The 23,374-nt window shown below is 32.7% G+C and overlaps 2 protein-coding genes across 11 annotated transcripts in view; one reads left to right on the forward strand and one right to left on the reverse strand.

Moving 5' to 3' along the window:
- Positions 1 to 270: 270 nt before the first annotated feature.
- On the reverse strand, positions 271 to 8,420 carry cyb5a (cytochrome b5 type A (microsomal)). 2 transcript variants are annotated; one of them, NM_213135.4, is given in 6 exon segments: positions 271 to 2,406; positions 2,496 to 2,719; positions 5,010 to 5,044; positions 5,136 to 5,165; positions 7,129 to 7,257; positions 8,201 to 8,420. In NM_213135.4, coding segments are annotated over 5 exon segments (414 nt in total). In that variant the 5' UTR covers positions 8,336 to 8,420; the 3' UTR covers positions 271 to 2,406; positions 2,496 to 2,634.
- A 194-nt stretch (positions 8,421 to 8,614) lies between these two features.
- Positions 8,615 to 23,374, forward strand: part of si:ch211-152c8.2 — a 131,914-nt gene continuing 117,154 nt past the window's right edge. For all 9 annotated transcript variants that reach the window (XR_015524680.1, XR_015524678.1, XR_015524679.1 and 6 more), the window contains exons 1-11: positions 8,615 to 8,849; positions 9,261 to 9,395; positions 10,036 to 10,114; positions 12,192 to 12,248; positions 12,745 to 12,856; positions 15,169 to 15,210; positions 15,494 to 15,570; positions 16,760 to 16,866; positions 17,052 to 17,148; positions 19,682 to 19,767; positions 21,385 to 21,568. Coding sequence is in view for 5 of the 9 variants with exons in the window: in XM_087309040.1 (XP_087165166.1) it covers positions 9,262 to 9,395; positions 10,036 to 10,114; positions 12,192 to 12,248; positions 12,745 to 12,856; positions 15,169 to 15,210; positions 15,494 to 15,570; positions 16,760 to 16,866; positions 17,052 to 17,148; positions 19,682 to 19,767; positions 21,385 to 21,568 (975 nt within the window). In the remaining 4 variants the exon portion in view is untranslated. The remainder of the gene's footprint in view (positions 8,850 to 9,260; positions 9,396 to 10,035; positions 10,115 to 12,191; positions 12,249 to 12,744; positions 12,857 to 15,168; positions 15,211 to 15,493; positions 15,571 to 16,759; positions 16,867 to 17,051; positions 17,149 to 19,681; positions 19,768 to 21,384; positions 21,569 to 23,374) is intronic.

The following is a 23,374-nucleotide window of genomic DNA, read 5'->3' on the forward strand; positions in this document are numbered from 1 at the left end:
AATATTTAAGTATTTCAATAAATAAATATGTCCGTGAGATAAATAAATGCATTTAATAAAATTTTATATAAATAACAATGTACTACTACAACTAATACTAATAATAATAATTATCATTATATTTATTTATAAATAAATACAAAGTTAAAGTAAAACACAATTCACAAAATAAAATAGACTAAAATTATTAAATAAAAAATATATGAAAAAACAAATGAAGTAAATAAATAAATAGTCCACACCACAATAATGACAACAATGTCACAGAGCTGGAATCACGTTGTTGTTGGTTTATTATTAGCTGATAAATTATTAAAACTCAGAATTTAGGCCAGCCTTTAAAATGGAAAAATGACAAAACTTGAGCATAAATGTATGATAATCCAAATAATTTCATCCTATAGATCTTTAGTTATGACTACTGTAAACTGTTTTAGTTTTCTTTCTCTGATTTTATTAAAATGAATGGCTGGTGATTGGATGGATATCGGCCTGATTGGGTAGCTTTACTTGGACAGAGGAAAATTAAGACCCGTTTATAATTTAAGACATTTTAAAGGGGTGATCCACTAGTACTACAATACAATATTTAACTTTAGTTGGTTTGTAATCAACATAAACAACATCTCTGAATGTAAGATACTCAAAGTTTAATGCAAAGTGAGACATTGGCTTTTACAGAGTTGGCTTAGCAAAGCCCACAGCGAACAAAATTTGGGGACTACAAAAAAATACATCCAGGCTAGTGAGATCACAAGGGCTTCAGATTACGTGCATACACCCTGTGCAGTGAAGGAGCGTGGCCAGAGGCGCTGTAATGTTATAGCAGAGAAAGCTAAAACGCCATCCAAACGCTGCTATTTTCACAGAGCTTCATCTGTTTCTGTATTTTTGCTTCCAAAGGACATGACACAAGGAGAGTGCTTACAGTTTAATTATATTCCGGAGTATTATATAAATATATAAAGCATTTGACAAAAGAGAACTTCGGCTAAACTCCTTCAACCGACGAACTATTTTAATTTGTTAAAATTGATCAATTACATGCAAAGTTTCTAGCGTTAACGGTAAGCTGTAGCAAAGACGTAAACAAGGATGTAAACAACCAGAAATGCTGTTTGGCACTGCTAACAATGTAGCTGAAATTCATATTTATCAGTCAAACCGCTGTAAACAGCCCCAATCTTCAGCAGCACTATAGTGTCTCTCTGTGCAGGCGCTTTCCCTGTGTTCTACATCTCAAATAGCGAACAATAACACATAATGGTGATGTGGAGCTGATCCACGAATCACAGTAAATTATGTTAGCTGACCAATCAGAGCCTCTTGAGGGTGGGCCTTTTTGGGGGAACTAGGAAATATGACAGTCGTTTTCATGTTAGCTGAGTAGCTAATCAAAGTAAGATATATGAAAAAATAACATCATTTTCTACAAGTAAAGCATGAGCACACATTACTTTGCATCTTATGAACACAACAAGCCTTAAAAATACACTGTGGACCACAACTTTAAGACCCCTTGGACACAGTGAAACCATTGTAGTTACCCCAGATAACCAGGGCTGTGATAAGACCACATTTAAAGCACTTGATCTGTAAAAGAAAGCAATTCCAAGTGGTTACATTATAGAAATGAGTTAACAGAAAGCCACATAATCAGTTTCCTTGTTTATTGGGACACAATAAAGCTGAATGATTTGTGTTATTTGTCTTATGGTGATAGCAGCAATGAAGTTATACTGCAAACATCTTTGTTAGGGAAAGATGCTTGTATTTTAGATTATATACACAAGTACATTAAGTTACATTCAGTTTTGTTGGAAAAAAGAGGAATGTTTAAGCACCATTCGTGGTGGTACACTGATGCATTTATGTGGCACATCGATGTGTAACCGGCAGGAAAAAAAATACAATTATTACAGTGTAACTATTACAGATAATGGAGAATTCTAGATGATTGTCTGTGTGGTTGTAGAAGAAATTAAGCACATATAATGACATCTTTTGGTTAGGTTGTGTGTTCAATCATGATGTGAACATTCTGTCATATTTCAGCTGAAAATCTTTTTGTTTTTGCATTGCAACATTATTTTCATGACAAATGAAAGTGAAAATAATGCAAAATAAAAGCGTGTGTGGTTAAATGTCATGAAAAAAAATGTCAAAATGTAAATAAAAATGATAATCCTAAAGTAATATTGCATAATCTGAAGTGAATCTGTCATAATGGACAAATGGTTTTGTCAATAAACAGTAGCATTTGGCATATTATACATTACATTTCAGAGAGATAAGCATTAGTAATTTCTCTCATGTCTGAGTAAGAGCAACGATCAACTGAAAATTGATTTCTTTGATGTTGCGTTTGCATATGTGAGACTATTCAGCATTAATTTTTCAACCGGATAAACAGTAAACATACAGTACTACATCATCAGAAAAACAATCAGATAAATCAGAACTTCATCTTTAGTACACATATTTATAATGCTTTAAACAGTCGTGTATCATAAAAAAATTTGTTATGACAAACAGCCAAACTAACACAAAAGTTGCCTTCATTAGTAGATCTTTACGGTAATGGCGAAACCTGAAATGGATTATGGGTAATGTAGTTCAGCTTGCAGAAGTAGTTCATGCCTCCTCTGCAGTGTAAATGCGGTACATCAAGGTGACGATTACAGCAGCAACCGCAGGTATCAACCAGTTTGACCACCAGCTGAAACAAGAAACCACAGGCAAGCGACAGAACAAAGCGTTTAGCAATTAGCTTGAATTATTAATTAGACACTTGCCTCAGAAACACAATGGAAAGTTCGAAATGAAAACAAGGGGAACTCGTTTGATGAAGAAAATGGTGTTGGATTTCTTATAGGTACAATTGAAGTCAGAATTATGAATATGATCCATGTGAAATTTGCATTACTTTTCAAATATTTCTCAAGTGATGTTGAACAGAGCAAGGACTATTTTCACAGTATTTTCTTCAATCAGGGTTTCTGCAGGATTCAAAAAGTCAAATTTAGGACTTCAAGACGCTTTTAAGACCATTATGAATAAATTGTAAAGTATACAGGGCTAAACACTAAGGATTTATTATAATGGCCCAACTTGGGGTAATGGAATTCATTTTGCTTGCCACAAAAAAATTTTTTATTTCTTAACAACATATTTTATTGTCAAAAAAAGAAACTAGTTGTATACACTTCTTTTTCAGCAATGTTTCTTTTTTTTGATGACAAGCTTAACATTGTGTAAGGTATTATTATTATTACTATTTCTGTTTTTTTTTTTTTTACAAAGACCATGCAGTTTAACATTGTCTCAGTTTAAAGCAGACGATGCTCCACATAGGAATGGGACGATAATCGTTTTCAAGGTATACAGTGGTCAAGGTTTTAAAACTGGCACAATTTTCTGTAATACTGTTCCTAAGGTATGTGTAAAATTTTCTATTTACATTTTTTAATTTGTATTTTAAGACAACAGTATCTCCAGTCGAAAAAAAATATCCAAAGATGCCGTTTTAAATATAATTGAATTGAATTAGTTAGCCTGACATGTTTACTGTTCCAAACTATTATAAATCTTTCAAAAAATGAAATATATTGTGTTCAATAGGAGGGGAAAAAGTGTTTGTTTTTTACCCAGACATTTAAAAGGAATATATTTTAGAACAGTAATTACAATACCGTGATATTTTATCCAAGGTTATCATACCGTTAGAATCTTATACCAGCACATGCCTACCGCCACATACAGGCTCCTAGCCAATAGGTAATTTGCAGCCATAGTCACTGGTTTGGCTTTTAATACAATAAAACTGTACAAATATCTTTATCATATACATATAAAAAAATACATTACCAAAAAAAAAAAAATAACAGTAAAATAATATAAAAAGCAAAACTGCATGACAATCAGCTTTCACAAACCTGATTTAGTTTCAACCACTTTACTTTTTTTTTACACTCATTTTATTTATTAAAAAAATTACATGAATAATCAAAAATATATATTTGTTGGCTTTTTGTCCAAAAGGATTGAGAATAACTCCTGCTCAACCTTAAAAGTGTCATGCCGATTTATAAATATTATGTCCACTCCACCTTACTTCTGTAAATAGGTTTAGTATAAATGGATGATCATGTAAATTATGTACTGCTCTGTTGTCATCATATGAACTTGTGTAATGCGATTTTAGTTTTCTTTTCCCGATTACAGAATTTAATTTAGAGAATTTGCAATAAAAATGTCTAACCACTGCTGTAAATTGCATCTCTTTGCAATACATAAATGTAAATATATACATACATCTTTATTTAGATGGATTGTTGGTGATTCAATGGGTGTCGGCCTGATCGGGTAGCTTTACTTGGAAAGTTTAAAATAATAATAATAATAAGGCCTAAAACACAATATTTCCGTGAATTTAATACTTTTTAAGGCCTACAATTTTGTTTTTGAATTTTAAGACATTTTAAGACCACACAGACACCCTGTATAATATAGCTTTTCTTTTAGAGAAGTGTTATTTCTTTTAGTTTGTCTAGAATGAAAGCAGTTTATATATATATATATATACACACACACACACACACACACATATATATATATATATATAGTTTAAGGTCAATGTTTTTTTCTTGTCTACAGAACAAACCACTGTTGTCCAATAACTTACCTAATTGTCTTAACTTGCCTAATTACCCTAGTTACGTCTTTAAATGTCACTTTAAGCTGAATACTAATATCTTCTAAAATAAATAATAAACTATTAAGTACTGTCATCAAAGCAAAGACAAAATAAATTAGTTATAAAAAACTAGTTAATAAAAATATAATATTTAAAAATGTGTTAAAAATCTCTCTATTGAACAGCACTTAGGAATTTTTTTTTTTAAGTATTTAAATTTCGCAAGAGGGGTAATAATATTTGACTTCAACTGTACCTGAAAACCTTGTCTGCAATAATAGCTTATTACATTTTGCCATAAATATGAGCTTACCTTGTTGTTTCCTGTACTGTTGTTACAAGGGATTCCTGTTGAGCAGAAAAGCAAATGCAAGTTTAGATGGAATCAAATGTTGAATAGAAGTATGGACAAAGATTGTTTGAGAAATGATTTACATACTGGTGGTTTGGCAATCTTGTCTCTGTCATCCTGAGAAAAAGACAAATGAGGAGAGGTGTGAAAAAACATTATACAGCTCTTTAATTTTTCACATTTGGTTGTTGAAAGCATAATTAAGTAGTATTTCTTATAGAGCACACTAGTGTTTTTGTCTCATTGAGATAGCATTATAATTGTCATTCTTATTTTTTCCATTTTCAAATTCATTTAAAAAGTTTAGTTGTTAGGCTTTCTAATTATTTTGTAATTATTAATGTAGTATATATTTCTATTGTCTTTGTAAATATTTACATTGTTTTCTGTAAAGTTAGTTATCAAATAACGCTACTGCTTTTGTTTAAGCTGTGAAATATTATGATTGACAAAATATATACATTTTAATTAAATAAAAAAATTCATGCAAAAAGCAGCAAAAAAAGTTTTTAGTTCAGGAATAGTCTAAAAACCAAAAATAAAAAAACAACATTTTACAATGTAATTTAATTCTATCAGCTCAAAGCAGATTATTCTGTATAATTACTCCAGCCTTCGGTCTCCCATGATCCTCAATAAAATTTGATCATTTGATGCTCAAAAAACACATTTGTGATTTCTTTCTTTGTTTCTTTTTTTTTTTTTTTTTTGATGACTAGAAATTGCATGATAAAAAATACAAAACAACTGGTTATCTATATACTTTAACACATATTCGAGATTATTATTATTATTTATATGTAATATTCATTCATTGTTATATTTTATAAAACTGTATGTCTGTACATATGTTTAATTGTGCATTTTCTGCTCTGTATATATTATGCTGCTTAAAATGCACAAATTTATTAAAATGTTTTCCCAGTTCAGTTCTGAAAGCAGCACAACCTGCTCCACTCCTGTCTGACAGTGAATCCTGCACCAGTACAGCCCCTCCAGGAGGAATAAAAATGGATTCCAGGTTATTGATAGTATCTAAAGCCGCTGTAGGTCTCAGAAAACATCTCAGATTTCATGATATGGCTGCTAACAAACATGTCTGATGCTGTGCATGATGGGCAAAAATCCTTTTTTTAGATCATCCCAAGCAGATTTATCAAAAGTATGGGACAGTTTTCGTTATTTTGGGTGGACTACTAACCGCATAGGTTAACAATGGAATCTCCTGGTGTGTGATGATGACCCCCAAATTGAGACTATAAATCACCAGGGAGTTAATGACTTTTCATGCCAGGGATGACTGACAATGACTTATTTGATTTTAAATTAGCAAAAGATTTCCTGCTGACAAAAGTGGTTTGAAGAATAGCTGTGAAGTATTAAACTCAAGTATTTGAAACTAAAATTAACATCTTATCAAATATTACTCTTTCTGAATATGCCGGACTGATTTTAGCTATATAAATTAATGTTAAATTGAATAATATTTTAGTGAGGCATCTTCTGTAATTGACAATACAAAAGTTAAGATTTGCTTAATATTCATTTTCAAAATGTTTTTTTCTACTTAAAATTGTTTTAGTTAAAGATATTCATAATGAGACATTAATCTTATAGTATGTTTCATTTTTAACTTTTAGAAAGAGCAATATATATTATTTTTTTGCTGTTTATAAACTTATTGCTTTTTTGTATTTTTATTATTTTTATTTATTTATTTATTTATTTATTATTTCGTAGTTTTTTTATTCCCCATTTTTATTATGCAAGTTTGAATTTGTTTGTGTTTTAAACATTTACATGAATATCTTTTATTGTTAATTCTACATCAATGTATCAAAGTATGTCAGGCTACCTAAAATATACCTAAAATAACATATGTTTCACATGTTTATATTGATGGCTTTAGTTAAAGTTAACCCTAATGAGACATTAATATTTTAGTCGTTTTTTATCTTTTAGAAATAGCAATATTTTGCTATGTGCGGTATTGTATTTTTCTTAAAAAAAAAAAATAATAATAATAAAAATAAACTTTACACCACTGATTAACAATACTACTGTGTTCTGGTCATCTTACTGGGTGCACTTCTCCTATGAGCATAGAACTGGCCATCTCGCGTGCATCTGTCGAGTGTCCGACATCCTCAAAACTCTCGGTGGCATCTCCACCCGCCTGCTCCCGCAGCACCTCCTCTCCCCCTGGGTGCTGTGAACACCAGAGCAAACGTCACATCACATCATCATCTTAATCAATCTCAGAAACTAATCTGTGCTTATTTATAACACTGATTGCTCTTTGAAAATAGTTGCCTAGGAAATTATCAGCTCATATGTTTGTGTTATCAGTGTACTGAGTCATGCATGACTAAAATATCTCAGCATTTTTAGACCCAGCAAGATTAAAATAACTTGTTAATGTAAAGTTGGCTTTATATTCAAACATTCAGACTTTCTCCTTAATGATATAATTTAAGAAAAGTATTCATTGCTAATTCTAAGCACTGAAATTGTACAACATTGTTTAGCTAATTACACATTGCTAACGTTGTTCTGAAGTCATGAATGTTATTTCAGTCTGAATATTTAAAGTACCATGGTAAACAGTATAGTAAGCTGTCACTGAACGAATGTGTGAATATAAACCAACTTTACCTCAATAAATAACTGGACTAGTTAGTTCTCTAGATCTAGATAATATGAAAAGAGTTGAAATGATGGTTATCTGCTGAACTGCTGCAGCAAGATAGTGTGTGATGCAACTGAAGCTTCCCTATACATAAAACACAAAATTAACCGTTTATGATTTTATACTTGTATTTTGGCATGATTGCTGCCAATTTCAAATTGGTTTGCAGCTTTTTTAGCATTACTTAACGTCGAATCTCAAGTCCACCTTAAGGGCACACTAAGCAAAGGTCAATCCATTTAATTCTCGCTAACCTTTGAACTTTGGAGTTTTTCAATGCATTAAATTATAACTCTGTGCATTAAATTAAACGAGTTTGTAACAATTCATTAACAGTTACATAATACCGATTCAACTGTTGTTTACACAATGAAACACATACACGTAATGCAGCCCTTACACAATACCAAAATGAAAATGTTAGCAGCAAATCTGAAAATGTATGTCTGTTTTAAAAACTCACCTCCTCGAGAAACTTTGTGACGTCGTACACTTTATTATGAATTATTATCCATGTGCTTTTGAAAGAGTTCCGTTCTTCTACCTCTGACAAACGATAATATTTTACACCATTTCCGTCTGTACCGTTGTTTGCCATTGGTTTGATTAAATGTGTTTTTTGTTCGAATGGTTACAGAAGATCTCCAAAGTTCCCTGCGAATCGATCCCTTCACGTAACTTACACACTGGACCTTCTTTCAATTGTATTTCCCAACTGGCCAGGCAACGCCCATTCCGCTCTAAGCGAAGTGTGATTGGACGGCGTCGTGCTTGAGTCGCCCAGCGTGTCTGTTTTGATTGGACGAAAGGATGTCAATCATGTCATTGGGCCATGGGTTTTGCCGAAGCCCACGAAGAAGTTCACGAAAGTTCACGAGAGTGCAGTTCTCACGCAATACGGAAGCGTCGCCGTTTATCACTATTTCAGTTATATCCGTTAGTCACTATTATTTTAATTGCCCTAAAGTCGTTGTTTGTTGGTTTTGTTTTACACTTTCTGTCAGATAAGCGTGTTTTTACTTTAAACACCGTCACGCGAGCTTTCCCTCAAGCTTGCCGCGCTTTTCTTTTAACGTTACGTTACCTCAGAAATTAAATAAACTCAAACTGAGGTAAATCTTTCTTTCTTTCTTTCTTTCTTTCTTTCTTTCTTTCTTTCTTTCTTTCTTTCTTTCTTTCTTTCTTGGAATTTAATTGTGTTTTTGACATTTTTGTTTGCTTTGTAGATGAATTTCTATGTTGTATTATTTGTATTTACGTTTAGTTAATACTTATATTAATATATCAAGTTATCAAGTAAGTTATGTCAGGAAATAAATTACTTTCTTTTTTTTCTTTCTTTCAGATAACAAGTCAACGTATTTTACTTCTAAGTATTGTCTAAAATAATTAATAATGACAGAATCTGAGCATGTCTATTATCATTTTATATTTGGACCAAAATAGTCTCTAATTAAACAATAATAGTTCACTTTGGTCACAGATCAATGACTGCTAATTAACCCTGAGTTTTTCCCTTTCAGAATGAGTGGAAGTGGGGCACAGTCTTTGTTCAGCCTCGATCTTCCGGACCTGAGGAATTTATGTTGTGTAAATCTGTTCTTCCCAAATAGTCATGATGAAGGAGAGCTGAGAAACAAACAAGTGAAAACCTGCAGGTGATTAGAGAAATATGATGATATTAAATATTACATCTGTTAAGGAGTGTAGCCTACGGTTTAAAGATTCCTCATCTACATGTAAATTGTTATATTTTTATCTTTAAGTTGTGATTAAATGTTCAAATTGCTTTTATGTATTGTTGTTAGACTCTCATGTTTTCAGACTTTAAAATGTATAGCTGGTAAAGTTAATAAATTATCATACTTACTTAATCACAGTTTGGTATTTTCTTGACATTTTACTCTTTAAACCCCCTAACACACAAACTCCATACCTCCTATGATAATATGTTGGTTATATTAGGTTTTACACTTGGTCACAATAGCAACATGTGGAAAACAGTCAGAATTGCATTAAATTCCATTGTTTTCAATTAAGTAAATTTTATACCAGTCACAATTGTGATGTTTAGCATATTTCCAGTATGAATGTAAAAACTGATCTGGTCATGTGACAAGAAGTGTGACAGCATATAATGCACTAAAGACACATGGATTCTGTCTTTTTAAGAGCCGGTGAACTGAATGATCCACATGGTTTGTTTTCTGTGATCCGCATCAGTCACAGTTATTACACATTTACACCCACTGACTTAAACTGACACCCACTGAAAGTTACATTCTTTTTATCTTTCAGGGAGCTGATTCTCATGCAGTCAGACATTGTTGCCTCACCTGTGTTGGGCCATTATGGGGGCATTTCTGTTATAATGACTGTAAGTATATAGAGTATTCCTTTCAATACTTATTTGTTTATTGTAGTAAATATAATACAAAAAGGTAGACTATATTATTCAAAATTCAAGTTTAAAAAATAATTAAAAAATTTTTTTTTTATTCATTAAAATGTTCAGCCAGTTTTTAGTGATCTTGCAATAATGTCAAAAGCACAGTACTTTCAGTTCTTATATATGTAAAAAGGCCTAAATACATGCAAGACCATTCCAATATTTTGCTGTCCAACTAGCATGTCTGGTTCCTCTTCGTGTAAACTCGTAAACAAACATCTGCGATCGGTTCATCAGATTGGCAAGTACCAATCAGATCATAAAATGCGATTATCAGTCGATACCAATCTCTGGCCAATCGATCAGCGCATCCCTAATATATACCAATACCACCTCCACCTTTTGACAAAAATCATCCAGGCAATTACTATTATAGACAGACAGACAGACCGTCATACAGACAGACAGATTAGTTCCTATAACCTACTTTCTGCCTGAAACCCAAGAACAGGCTTCCCAACTTCTGTGACACACTTAAAATTTATAGTTTGTAATGTATAACTTCTATGCACTGGGATGAAGCAGCACATGATATCACAAGATATATAACAGCTTATATATAACAACTTAGCTAATTAAAAATATCCCTACATACAGGTGAAGACATAATTATTCTATTATTATTGTAGATCAACTCTGAGAGCTCTCTCATTCCCTATAGACAGCACGGGATTAGAGATGTTCCAGTCCAGAAAAGGAACCTAAAGCATGGTCAAAACATACCGTGTGACTTCAGTGGTTCAACTGTGATCATAAGAAGCCTCCAAAACACTTGTGGGCCAAAAAAATCTAGTGATATAAGCTGCACAAGTTGGCAGTTCATTTCACTGTGAGAACCCCTGAAGAATAAAGGGACTAAGCCAAAAGAAAGTAAATTAATGAGATCAGGGTGCACAATGTATTGCTATTAGAGCAGTGCAACAAGCAGCATTGTAATGCCCATAGTAAACGTGCATCCTTGGTCTGATGCTGGAGTTTTTTTTTTCTTCAAGAGTTTAACCACTGGACCACACATGGACTGTTTTGATAATGTTTTTGGTTCCTTTTTTGGACATTGAACATGTCCCTTGCTGTTTATGGAGGGTGAGAGAGCTCTCAGACATCATCTGAAATATGTTAATTTGTGTTTTGAAGATGAACAATAGTCTTAGGGTGTTGAAAAGATATGAGGGAAAGTAATAAATGACAGGATTTAAATGTTTGGGTGAACTAACCCTTTAGTCATTAGTGGAAAATTTTATCAAATCAAACTGCATGTAGCATGTTTGCAATAAATTGCAATGTGATTGACTTTAATGATGATTTAAATTAATGCCAAAATGTATTTAAAATTCTTCCTTGACAGATGGATCTTTTGATTTATACCTCATATCCTGTCATTACTTCATACTTTTTACCTATTCTTCAATTTCCCTCCCTGTTCTTGATAATGTTCATAACCTTGCGTGCATTCGCACCAGTCAGTGAGGTTTGTGTTGTTGCATATGCGTGACTTTTTCATTTGTGGCTGCACGTATGTGTGTGCGTGTCGGCACTGCTCCTGCTAAGGCACATCTCGTGCGAAGCAAAATATTTGAGGCACATTCCACACACTCACACACACTCTGTGTCTCTCTGTCATCTCCTTTCCTGTGCTGAACTAAAGCCAATTAAATCAGCACTTCACACAGTGTGTCAAAAGCAGCTAACAAGATGTCCATGATAACCCTGTGCGGTGCCTGTGATTTTATTCTGATGCCTGTTTTACAAATGTTGTGAATGTGTTGTCAGACTTTCAGTGGGCACACTGGTGAATAATTGACCATGTTGTGCTTATATAACTTCCATGGCTTTTGTACTAGCCAAAAGAGAAAAAGCAGCATGAACTTCATTGAAAAGCCGAATGTTCTGAATGAACTTCTTCTTTCAAGTTCATGATCACTAACATTGTGCCTTGTCTGATGTAGTGTGAATGTCATATTTTTTTCTGTCCTCACTCTTTTTTTTCACTGTACTTTTATCTTAGACTGCACTTCACAAGACAGGTTTCATCCAGGCCTTTGCAGAGAAACAAGGTCTACAGGTCAGTTTATAAAGTTGCTTCTGTCAATATAGTATAATATAGACAACAACATATTTCATATCAAATAAGGATTAGCTCAAAAGTAATCCAAATGCAATCCAAAAGTAGTATAAAAACATTACCACATATATATATATATATATATATATATATATATATATATATATATATATATATATATATATATATATATATATATATTTGCTTGATCAAACCACTTAATTAAAATGAGCTGAAACAACACAATTATTGATATTTCATTGGGACAACTTTATTTTTCATGTTTAATCCACATAAATTTGTTAAAAGTGGTAAAATAACTTAAACGATTTGTGTTGGGTCAACATGAATTAATTGTGTGGAACCCTACATTTTTTACAATGTATGTGTATTTTAAGAAATTATATTACTACAATAATCAAACACATTTTCCAGTAGTGTGTGAAGTAATGCAGCCTTTATTTTAGTCTCATAATCTCTTTTTTTTGCCCCTTAGTTGTGCCCTCCTCAGAGAGTATTTCCTGCCATTCTGCAGAACTGTTTGTCTTACACTGTGACGACTAAACTGGCCCCTAAATGGAACAAAGCTGGCCAATATCTTATAGCAGGTGAGAATCCAAACCTAAAGGGGTCCTATTATGCAAAAAACTTTTATACTTTCATATGTGGCAGCCTCTAATGTTAAAAAATAATTATAATCACACTTGATAAAAACAGTCTGCAGAAATTCTTTTGACATTCGCCTTTTGTACGTGTTATCAGACGAGGAAACCCCGCCTATTAGTGACCATCTCTCCCATATTACCATAGACAGCCCCTGAGTGAGAAGCAGCCGTCAGCTATTAGAGTTTTGAATCTGCTGCGTAGCTCCACCCTCTTTTGAAAAGATCACAATCTCATTTAAATTTAAAGAGACAGTCACTAAAATGGCACAATTTGGATCAAAGACTAAATGCGGCAGTTTCAAAGAATTGTGAAGCATTATTTGTGTTGTATTTTGAGCTGCAATTTCACATACACACTCATCAGAGACGTTTACTTCTTGTACAAAAGGAGCATAATTGTCCATTTTAACTAAAATGCCTAAAACATTTCAATGTGATTGTAGTAGTTTGAGCAATTTTATGCAAATGTCAAGTTTTCACAAAAATAGAGAAACCATTTCTACATTTTTTGTGCGTAAGCAAGTATTTTAAAGTACTTTAAAATGCTAAATAATGTCTCTGTCTGTGTTTTCAAACTCTTACTGTATATTTGATTTACCAAAGTCACACAAGTGGCAATTTCACATCTGTAACATCCATAACAGAAAAGTGTCACATCCATAACGAAGCTTTCCCCTCTTGTCAGCTAAATTAAAATCAATCATTTTTGTTTTATAGAGAGCCGGCTCTTATCCTTTCGTTAACATTATTTCTTTTGGGTTGTGCAGTTTGATTCACATAAATTCTACAAAGTATGTTGTCTACTGTAAACTTGCAGACAATTTTGGTCACCCATAGCACATGTTTATTTTCTTCATTTAAAACATAAAAAATGTTTACTGATTGATATTTTTCTGATCCCATAACTCTGTGGTTAGATGCTTTGAAAAATATAAACGGTTGTTTCAATATAATGTTAATATACACTTTCTCTGTGAATTTATGTTTTGAATTTTTATTGCAAATGTTACATTCATAATGCTGGAATTGCTTGTTTACAAAATTTACAAGCTGAATTTTACCTGTGTAGATTCATTTGACACCGGTAATATAAAATACCATTACAGCTTACTCAACTAATAATGATTCTGCACATTAAAGACAAGACAGTCATTTAGTAGTGTAGGGTAAAGTGAGGGTAAAGTACACTCTGGGACTGATTTGGCTGCTTTGTAATCTTAACTCACCTTCAGCCTTATTTCTAGTGTAAGCATGAGTAATTCATACTGTCCAATAGACTGAGTGATCTCATTAACTGAGCTAATATTTTTATTTCCTCGACTCAAGGTGAGCATGTGGAAGTGTAGGTCAGTTCAACTAATAGCTGAAATATTTTAGCATTAAAGTTGTATCTAATTACCACTGTGCCAGGTCAATACATCATAATTAAATTGGTGATATTTAATCTGGGAAGTATGTGTGATGCTTCTAATCAAGAGTCAGTTAGCATGGCATTCACTCATTTCTCATCCAAGAATTAGTTTGTATTAATTATTTCATTTATAAGGTTATACCACGTCTTTACTCTACATTTTCAGGTTAACACTGATAGATGTTTATACCAGCATGTTCCTGCTATGAGCTGCTCACTTTCTCTGTCACTAAAGATTTGTCAACTTACATTCATTCAAAGATGACAGAAAATTGACTTGTGGTTTCTGTCTTGCAGCAAAACACGAGGATGGTTGCATTTTAGACAATACAGGGAATGGCAAATGAGTGTCATGAGTCCTGGATGCCAGAATTGGGTTGTAATGGATTATTTGTACTCTGGATTATGTACTCAGATCCAAAAATCAAGTACTTCTTATTAGAGTAAACAACTTCTTAAAAATACTCATAATCAGACTTCATTTACTTTACACTTTATGCTGTCTTCAAAGTCCTCATATTAAATGCATCAGGATAAATGTAGATGTAGCCTGAGTTAAAATCTGTCCACGATAAAATAATTAGGCAGTTTGATGGCCTTGTGTTGAAGGCTGTGCCTTGAAAATGTGTGTGATGCTGTCCTTGAGCAGTTATTGGTGGCTTACACTAAAGTCTTTCTAAAAGCAAAGCAGAGAGAATGCACTATAATTAAATCTTTGTTTATAATTATACATGGGTTTTAAAACACATCTTCAAAAATGCTAGTTTTTAATGGATTACATGGTCATCTCAATGCGGTTAGTTATACATAAATAATAGTGACTTTTTTTTTTCTATTTTCCCAGGAAAAGATTTCCTCAGTGACACTGGAAAACTGAATGCAGTTGGTAAGTGGGAGGCGCCTTGAATACTTTGGCATGTGATCCTGCCATTTGTGTTTACATTGTGTTTTTTTTTTTCTTAACTGATAGCAGGGAGTGACTAAGGTGGATGAGAAACTATGACTGAAAAAATGTGTAGTATTGTTTTGCTATTCTAACTGTTGGTTCTGAATAATGTACTCCTTAAACTTTATCCCACATTCAATTGTGCTTTTCTGAGTCATGCAAGATGATGACACTGGGGTTTTCTCATTCTCACAGACTCACACTCTTATATATTCATTCACAGTGCTTGAGATGAATATCACTGAGACTCAACTGTGTGGCAATGTGGAAGTCAAGACGGTCAGACTTCCTCCAGCCGAAGTAAGACATGATATATGAACCAATTTAGTGCCACTGTCAAGCATTAAACCTTTGCCACAATTCATGCCCTATGCTTTAGTCACTTATCTACCTTTCATCAGCGTGATTGTGCTGAATGTGTAGGAGAAAGAGCTTTTCTTTACATTGTTTGTAGCTGTTTGGATCACTGGCTTGTCAATGCTTTTGTAGATGACATTACAACAATCTGATACTGAAATTCAATTATTTAGAATTAATTCATTCTTTATATTCATTATAAATCTATTATGAACATAAATGTAATGTAAATGTTTTATTATACACTTATGTGCATAAATATCAGATGAAGTGAGTCATACTTTTTTTACTTTAATGTTTGGTATGTCAAATTTTACAGCAATTTCATTAGGATGTCTCTCTGCTATAGTACAGTATATTTTCTGGAAACACTAATGTTCTGCCCTCTTCAACTAAAGCCAAATACTTGTCTTTGAATCAAGGAATGTTTGTGTAAACAAACAACTGAAACCTTTAAAATATGCCAAGTGTTCTAATAATTAGGCCACGACTGTATATTTATTAACAAACATGCATAAATCTTATGTCAGTTATAAAAAAAAAATGGACTCATCGAATTATATAGGGATAACAATATATTTAAATATGACTATAAAAATATTCAAAAATTAGAATTTGAAATACATTCAAAACAACATAATATATTTAATTAATTTTAATATAAATGTAATGTAAATCTTATTTAAATGATTTAATTTAATATAATATATAATTTAATTTAATAAAAGCAAGAAGGTCACTGGTTCAAGCCTCTGTTGAGTCAGTAGGCATTTCTGTGTGGAGTTTGCGTGTTCTCCAGGTGTTCATGTGGGTTTCCCCCACAGTCCAAACAGGGGAAGGAAAATGAAGGAATGAATGTCTTAAGTATATTCATAACAAATATATACATTTTTAAACAAGACGTTTCTACACATGCAGTATATATACTATAAACATACTACATACTATAAATCACGCATTTGCATAAAAGCAATTAGTAGGTTAACATTTTTATTTAACGTGGCTGTTTTAATATTGCATTATTGAAAGAATAATTTACAGAAATAAAACCAGTTATACAAAGTAATACGTTTTTTTTGGATTGCATTATTTTTAGCTTTTATATTTGAGATACTCTTCTGTTTTCTGCCAGATCCAGGATTTTGATTTTCCTGCTCCTGTGGTGATAAACTTCCTCCACACTAAAGAAGCTGTGCTGCATACAGTCATGCCAAATAACTGGTGCCACATTCTGCCTAGGTTTGTGTGTATGTGTGTGCATGTGCAGTTAGAATACTTTATATGGTGCAGTTACTTTCTAAAGCTTTACTGCTGGCCGTCATGAGGGAGAAAATCCTTGTCATAATCTCCTTTGTTCTCAGTGTTAGTGATTCAGAAATAAATCAATACTTTTACTCCTTTGTTTTGTATGTATGTGTGAACAGTATGAAGAAAGGCCAAATCATCAGCATCAGTCGTAGGATTCCAGAGGAAAGCCCGTTCCAATCTTACCTGGACATTCAGAAGCACTGGAGCAATATGGTAAACACTAACATCAAACAATTTAGACACATATTCCTATTGAAGTATTCAGTGATGCTCTTGGTTCAGTATGTACAGTTGAAGTCAGAATTATTAGCCCCCCTGTTTATTTTTTCCACAAGTTCTGTTTAACGGAGAGAAGTTTTTTTTCAACAAATTTCTAAACATAATAGTTCTAATAACTCATCTCCAATGACTGATTTATTTTATTTTTGCCATATTGACAGTAAATAATATTTGACAAGATATTTTTCAAGACACTTTTATACAGCTTAAAGTGACATTTAAAGGCTTAACTAGATTAATTCGGCTGGTTAGGGCAATTAGGCGAGTTATTGTATAACAATGGTTTCTATTGGGGAAAAAATAGCTTAAAGGGGCAAATAATTTTGTCCCTAATTTTCTTTTCTTTTTTTTTTTTATTGAAAACATTGAAAAAATATTATCAGACATACTGTGAAAATTTCCCCGCTCTGGTAAACATCATTTGGGAAATATTTAAACAAGAAAAAAAATTCAAAGGGGGGCTAATAATTCTGACTTCAACTATGTTAGAAACCAAATGATTCTTTGTGGTTATTTGTAAAATAAATATAAAATAAAGAGCCCAAAGTATGTGAAATATTGGACCCTATTAAACACTTGGCACAATAAGTGAAGCAAGTATTTTTGCTGGCCTGGCGCAGGTATAATTTTTGGCAATATGTTTAAATCACAAATGCATTTGCAGCCATTTGTGTGCCGGTCTAAAAAGTAGATGTGTTAAAGGGATTGTTCACCAAAAAAATGAGTTTTTTCATTCTAATAAACTTAAAAGAAGATTAGTTGATAGTTTGATGAAAGCTGAAGCATTGACTTCAAAAATATTTGATTTTCCTACTATGGTTACAGGTTTTCAACTTTCTTCAAAATATCTTATTTTTGTGTTTAACTGAAGAAAAAAATTTTATAAAAGTTTGGAAACACTCGAGGCCGAGTAAATAATGAGTCAATTTTAATGACATTTTTGGGTGAACTATTCTGCGTTGGTGTATTGTGGGTGGCCTGGTGCAAGGCTATATTGAGAGATATACCAAAACATTTTCAGTTTCAAATTCAGTGCTTTCAATCTGACATAATATTATATTATGGAAACATAGAATTATAGAGTTATCTTAGAACAAATAAGCTTTTCATACATGCTTAATATGCAAGAAAAAAACTCAATGGTTCTCATAAATGCTGTAAACGAATAATGATTTGATCCTTTTTTGTACTTTTTGAAACATCATTTTCTGGGTGAACAGACATAAAAAGGAAGGGAAAGATTATCTTAGCTTTAATGAAACTCCCTTGATTTGTTTTATGATGATTCTGGAAAACGAATTAATTTGGGGGTAGCGTTGTCACCCCACAGCAAGAAGGTCGCTGGTTCAAAGCCTTGACTGGGTCAGGTGGCATTTCTCCCCATGTTGGTGTGGGTTTCCTCCTAAGTCCAAACACATGCGGTATAGGTGAATCGGGTAAGCTACAGTAAATTGTCCGTAGTGTATGTGTGTGGATGTTTCCCAGTACTGGGTTGCAGCTGGAAGGGCATCCACTATGTAAAACTGGAAATATATATTGGAAAAGTTTAACGGTTCATTCCGCTGTGGCGACCCCTGATGAATAAAGGGACAAAAAGAAAATGAATGAATCAATAATTAATTTGAAGCAACATAAAAGTGAGAAAATGATAACTGAATTTTGTCAGTATTATGACTAATGTCAGTATAACAATGCGGTTGAGTGACATATTCTCTGGTTAACCACCAAATACATCATAATTCATAAACAAGTCATTTAAAATAATCTTTCGCTGTGTTAGTACATTAAAGAAAACAGTTTGCAGATGGTTTCAGTACTGTATGTTTTTTATAATTATTCACAGGTCTGTGCATTTTGGCAGTAAAATGTATTTTTGTTTATGCTATAGATTATTGTGACGGAAAGTCCTGCTCTCTCCTGACACTCTGTTGGTGCGTGTGTGCTTGTAGATATAGTCATATTTGCATGTACATGTGTTTGAGCACTCTGATCCACTTCTGTTTGGATAAGAGTTCACAGTGTAACCTTTGATCACAAACAGAATCGGTCAAAAGGCTTGGCTTTATAAAACACAATCTGTATGTGCGAGCATGCACGATGTTTTATTTTTATTGTATAGACAGCATCTGTTCAAACCAAACCTAAATGGAAATCTGATATATAGCCTTATATCAAAATATATGCACTGTTTTGACATATATGTTTACACGTATTACATATATTTTATATGTGTAAAATCCAAACATAAACTTGTATATCATATACTTGTATGCACTTTTCATATATCGGATTTCTATGATGGATTTCACTTCAAATATTTAATTTTAAAGAATCCATTTGTCTACAAATATACACTATAACACAGACTAACATGAAAAAAAGTCCACTGTCACCTAAAGTCATTAATTGCCTTAATGTTCTTGTCTTTCTGTGATTGATTAATGCCAGTTTCTTTCTCTTGGTTTAGTATGGATATCAGCTTCCCTCAGTAGGTGAAGAGGACGTGATTTACTGCAGTGTGTACTTTAAACCAATAGGTGACAAGCTCTTCACGTATCCTTCAGTAAAGCCAGGTGATCAGTTACCTGTGAGTAAGGAATCCATCCACTCAATCATCCAATGCAAACACACTAGGTTTATACCAAAAACACCAATGCTGTAATATGCTTAAACCGATATGTGCTGTTTTTAGATTTACAGCTATCATTATTAAAGGCTAGGAAAAAATAAATATTTTATCAGACATAAAATTTAGTGCCAGATTACAAATCTAGGTTTGTATTTGACTGATATTCATCCAACATAAGAATGACACCTAGTGGACATGAGGCAGACAGGTACATCAGCTGCTGAAAATGATTAATAAATGTGTGTTTGAGGCTGTTCTGACTGTTCAACTAGCATTCTGTTCACTACACACTGAGCTGTATAAACTAAACCTGCATGTACATTGCCCGTTTAAAATTTGGGGTCAGTAGGATTATTAAATGTTTTAAAATAAGCTTCACCTACTTACCAAGGCTGCATTTATTTAATCAAAAAATACTGTACAAATTGTACATTTGTGAAATGTTATTGTACTATAAAATAACTGTTCAAAAGTAGATTATAATTTCATTTAGTAATTTATTCTAGTGATTCAAACGATGAATTTTCCGCTTCATTACTCCAGTCTTCAAAGTCACATGATCCTTCAGAAATCAATCTAATATTATTTTTAATAATAATAATAATAATTATTATTATTATTATTAACAGTAATAATAATAATTAGTAGTTTTTAAAGAATTTTAAAACATTATCTGTGTGGTATTTTGTGCTGAAACTTCACACACACACTTCAGAAACATCTGAGACTTATTTTACATCTTGAACAAAGGTGCATTATAGGCCCTCTTTAAACTCTGTTGAAAATATATCTTCTTTATTTTAAAAACAAAAAAATAAATCCAAACTTTGTCGACATTAAAAACAACCCTGCATATTATATACAGTATACATACTCTATAATCAGAAAATAAAAGTAAAAGCTTCCATTGTGTTTCTTCCCAGTATGCAGATTCAACTCTTTTACCAAACGTAACCTCTGTTTTAACATTTGACTTAGTTCTGTGATTGATTAAATGAATACCCTTACACCACACACTGCAGGAGCAACTATAAACATTCATTCATTCATTTTCTTTTCAGCTTAGTCCCATTTTCAATCAGGGGTCACCACAGCGGAATGAACCGCCAACTTTACTCATATTTATTGTCATGTTTATTTTCGTGTTGTCACTTGTCACTTTATGTACATTGTAAGCTTCTGTGGCCAAAACAAATTCCTTGTGTGTGTAAAGCACACTTGGCAATAAAACCGATTCTGATTCTTATTCAGCATGTTTTACGCAGCGGATGCCCTTTCCAGCTGCAACCTAACACTGGGAAACACCCACACTCTCTTGCATTTACACACATACACTATGGCCAATTTAGCTTATTCAATTCACCTGTACCACTTGTCTTTGGACTGTGGGGGAAACCGGAGCAGCCGGAGGAAACTCATGCCTTTTTAATTATTATTATTTTTTTAAAATAGTGGCATGTTTGCCACATTGTAGCTTTATAACCACTTCTTTTGAAAACTAATTTTTATTTTCTTGGCAGTGTCCTTGACTTCTTGTTCAGATATCCACTGTCCTGTATTCGCACTCAGCCAATACAGTGTTTTCCTAGAGTCAACCTGCAGGGGGTGCTGAGAACCTTTATATCAGATCTGCAGGCTGAACTGAAGAGCGTGTGTGGTTTTCCAGTGCAGATGACCTGTAAGACTTGCTTTTACAACAGTGAACTGAACAGACCAGTTGCTCAGGTACTACACACACACACACACACACACACACACACACACACACACACGTGTGCATGGACACAAACATTCTGTCGCTCTGAGACTGGGTTTACTGTTCTGCTGACAACAATAAAGAAAGCATCAATTGGGTTTGACATCAAGTGCTGCATTCTGCTGCTTAGTATTACTGCTGACATTGTATAATGCATTATGACTATGCTCATCTGCAACACATATGCAACTGGTTGTGTTTCTTTATGGATGATACAAAGCTGCTGAGGTACATGTGTTGTACAGATTTTACATACAAAATAAGTGGATTATGCAGACAGCAGAAATTTCTTCTTAAATGAAATTAGAAACATGGTTTGTGATTCTTTAGGGAAGCCACATAGTGTTGTGTCATTATTATTTTTAGGTTATTTTGCTAATTTTCATACCTTTGTCATCATCTTTCAAATTATTTAATTTAAGCATTTATTGCTGTCAGATTATTAAAACGGCATGTCCCTGCTACAATTTTGGATTTATTTTTACATTTTAATAATCAGTTAAAAATATCCTTATTAATATCTTATTTAATATAGCTGCTTCTAAGGCTGATTTTAATGCATTTGTCACATCAGTTAAAATGCTCATTCACTTTTAGAATATATAACGGAGCAATTTCATATTTGAGTTAAAACAAAAATCCACAGCAACACATTTGGAGTTCATTAAGTTTAGTGTTTTGTTATTGTGAATAAATCAATCTAATGAATTGTGTTCCTTGTTGCAGACAGTTAATATGCTCATTAGTTATTTCACGTAAAAGCAATTCCATATTATATAAATATAAATTAACATTTTAAAGTATGTATCGAGCTCCACTTCTGTAATGTCATAAGATCATAAACAATGTCCATTATATATCTACTAGTGCTGGACAAAAAATTATCGTATTTAATCGCGTCCAAAGTAAAAGTTTGTTTTAACATAGTTTGTGTGTGTGTGTGTGTGTGTGTGTGTGTGTGTGTGTGTGTGTGTGTGTGTGTGTGACCTATCAGAACACAAATCTGTATAATGACATGGGTATGACACAGGTATTACAAAAAGGAGGTGAAATATGAGGACATTGGTGACGTCCTCATTTCTCAAAATGCTTATAAATCCTACAGAATGAGTTTATCAGTGAGTAGAGCTGCACACAGTCTCCTGTGATGATTGGGTTTAGGGGTAGGGTGGGGTGAGGGCAATACAATATACGCTTTGAACATACGCACAAAAACAAACGTGTGTGTGATGTTTGAATAAATACACACATGCATGCATATACTTGAGAAAATGTTTATTTATATTTACATTAAAAATGTATAAGTGTATGATACAAATTATACATCAATTTAATTATCTATGCTAAAAAAAGATTGTACAGTTTTAGTTTTATGTTTGTTTTGAATTTACCTAATAAATATACATAACACACGTTATGTCAAACTTATTTTGGATGTAATTAATTGCACTTAATATTAAATATCTACATATTTTATATTTAGAAACTTGTTTTTTTTCATTTTGTTTTATATTATTTTTACATTTTTACATCTTCACTTCAAACTAATCAAATTATTCACGAGACTAATAAGAAATTCTAGAAAAAATTCAAATAAGAAGTGAATTAAAAATGTTGAATGATTGTTGATTAGTTACACACTGATGGTAAGCATGTTCCCTTTTACACTCAAAAATGTTGATGTTAATTGAAGTCCTTGGATATGTTATACATCAACTGCCCGCATAGGTGATCAAATAAGACAGCATTTCAAAACACTTTACGGCACATGCAAT

This window comes from Danio rerio, chromosome 24, assembly GCF_052040795.2.
Source record: "Danio rerio strain M-AB ecotype USA chromosome 24, GRCz13ab, whole genome shotgun sequence".
In the NCBI taxonomy this organism is placed as follows: Eukaryota; Metazoa; Chordata; class Actinopteri; order Cypriniformes; family Danionidae; genus Danio; species Danio rerio.

Excerpts from the sequence above, each read along its gene's own strand:
- cyb5a (XM_087308377.1), bottom strand. The coding sequence starts at position 8,335 with ATGGCAAACAACGGTACAGACGGAAATGGTGTAAAATATTATCGTTTG. Across the intron at positions 7,258-8,200 it reads TCACAAAGTTTCTCGAGGAG|CACCCAGGGGGAGAGGAGGT; the intron begins GTGAGTTTTTAA and ends TGGTGTTCACAG. Across the intron at positions 2,720-5,009 it reads ACAGTACAGGAAACAACAAG|CTGGTGGTCAAACTGGTTGA; the intron begins GTAAGCTCATAT and ends TTCTTGTTTCAG.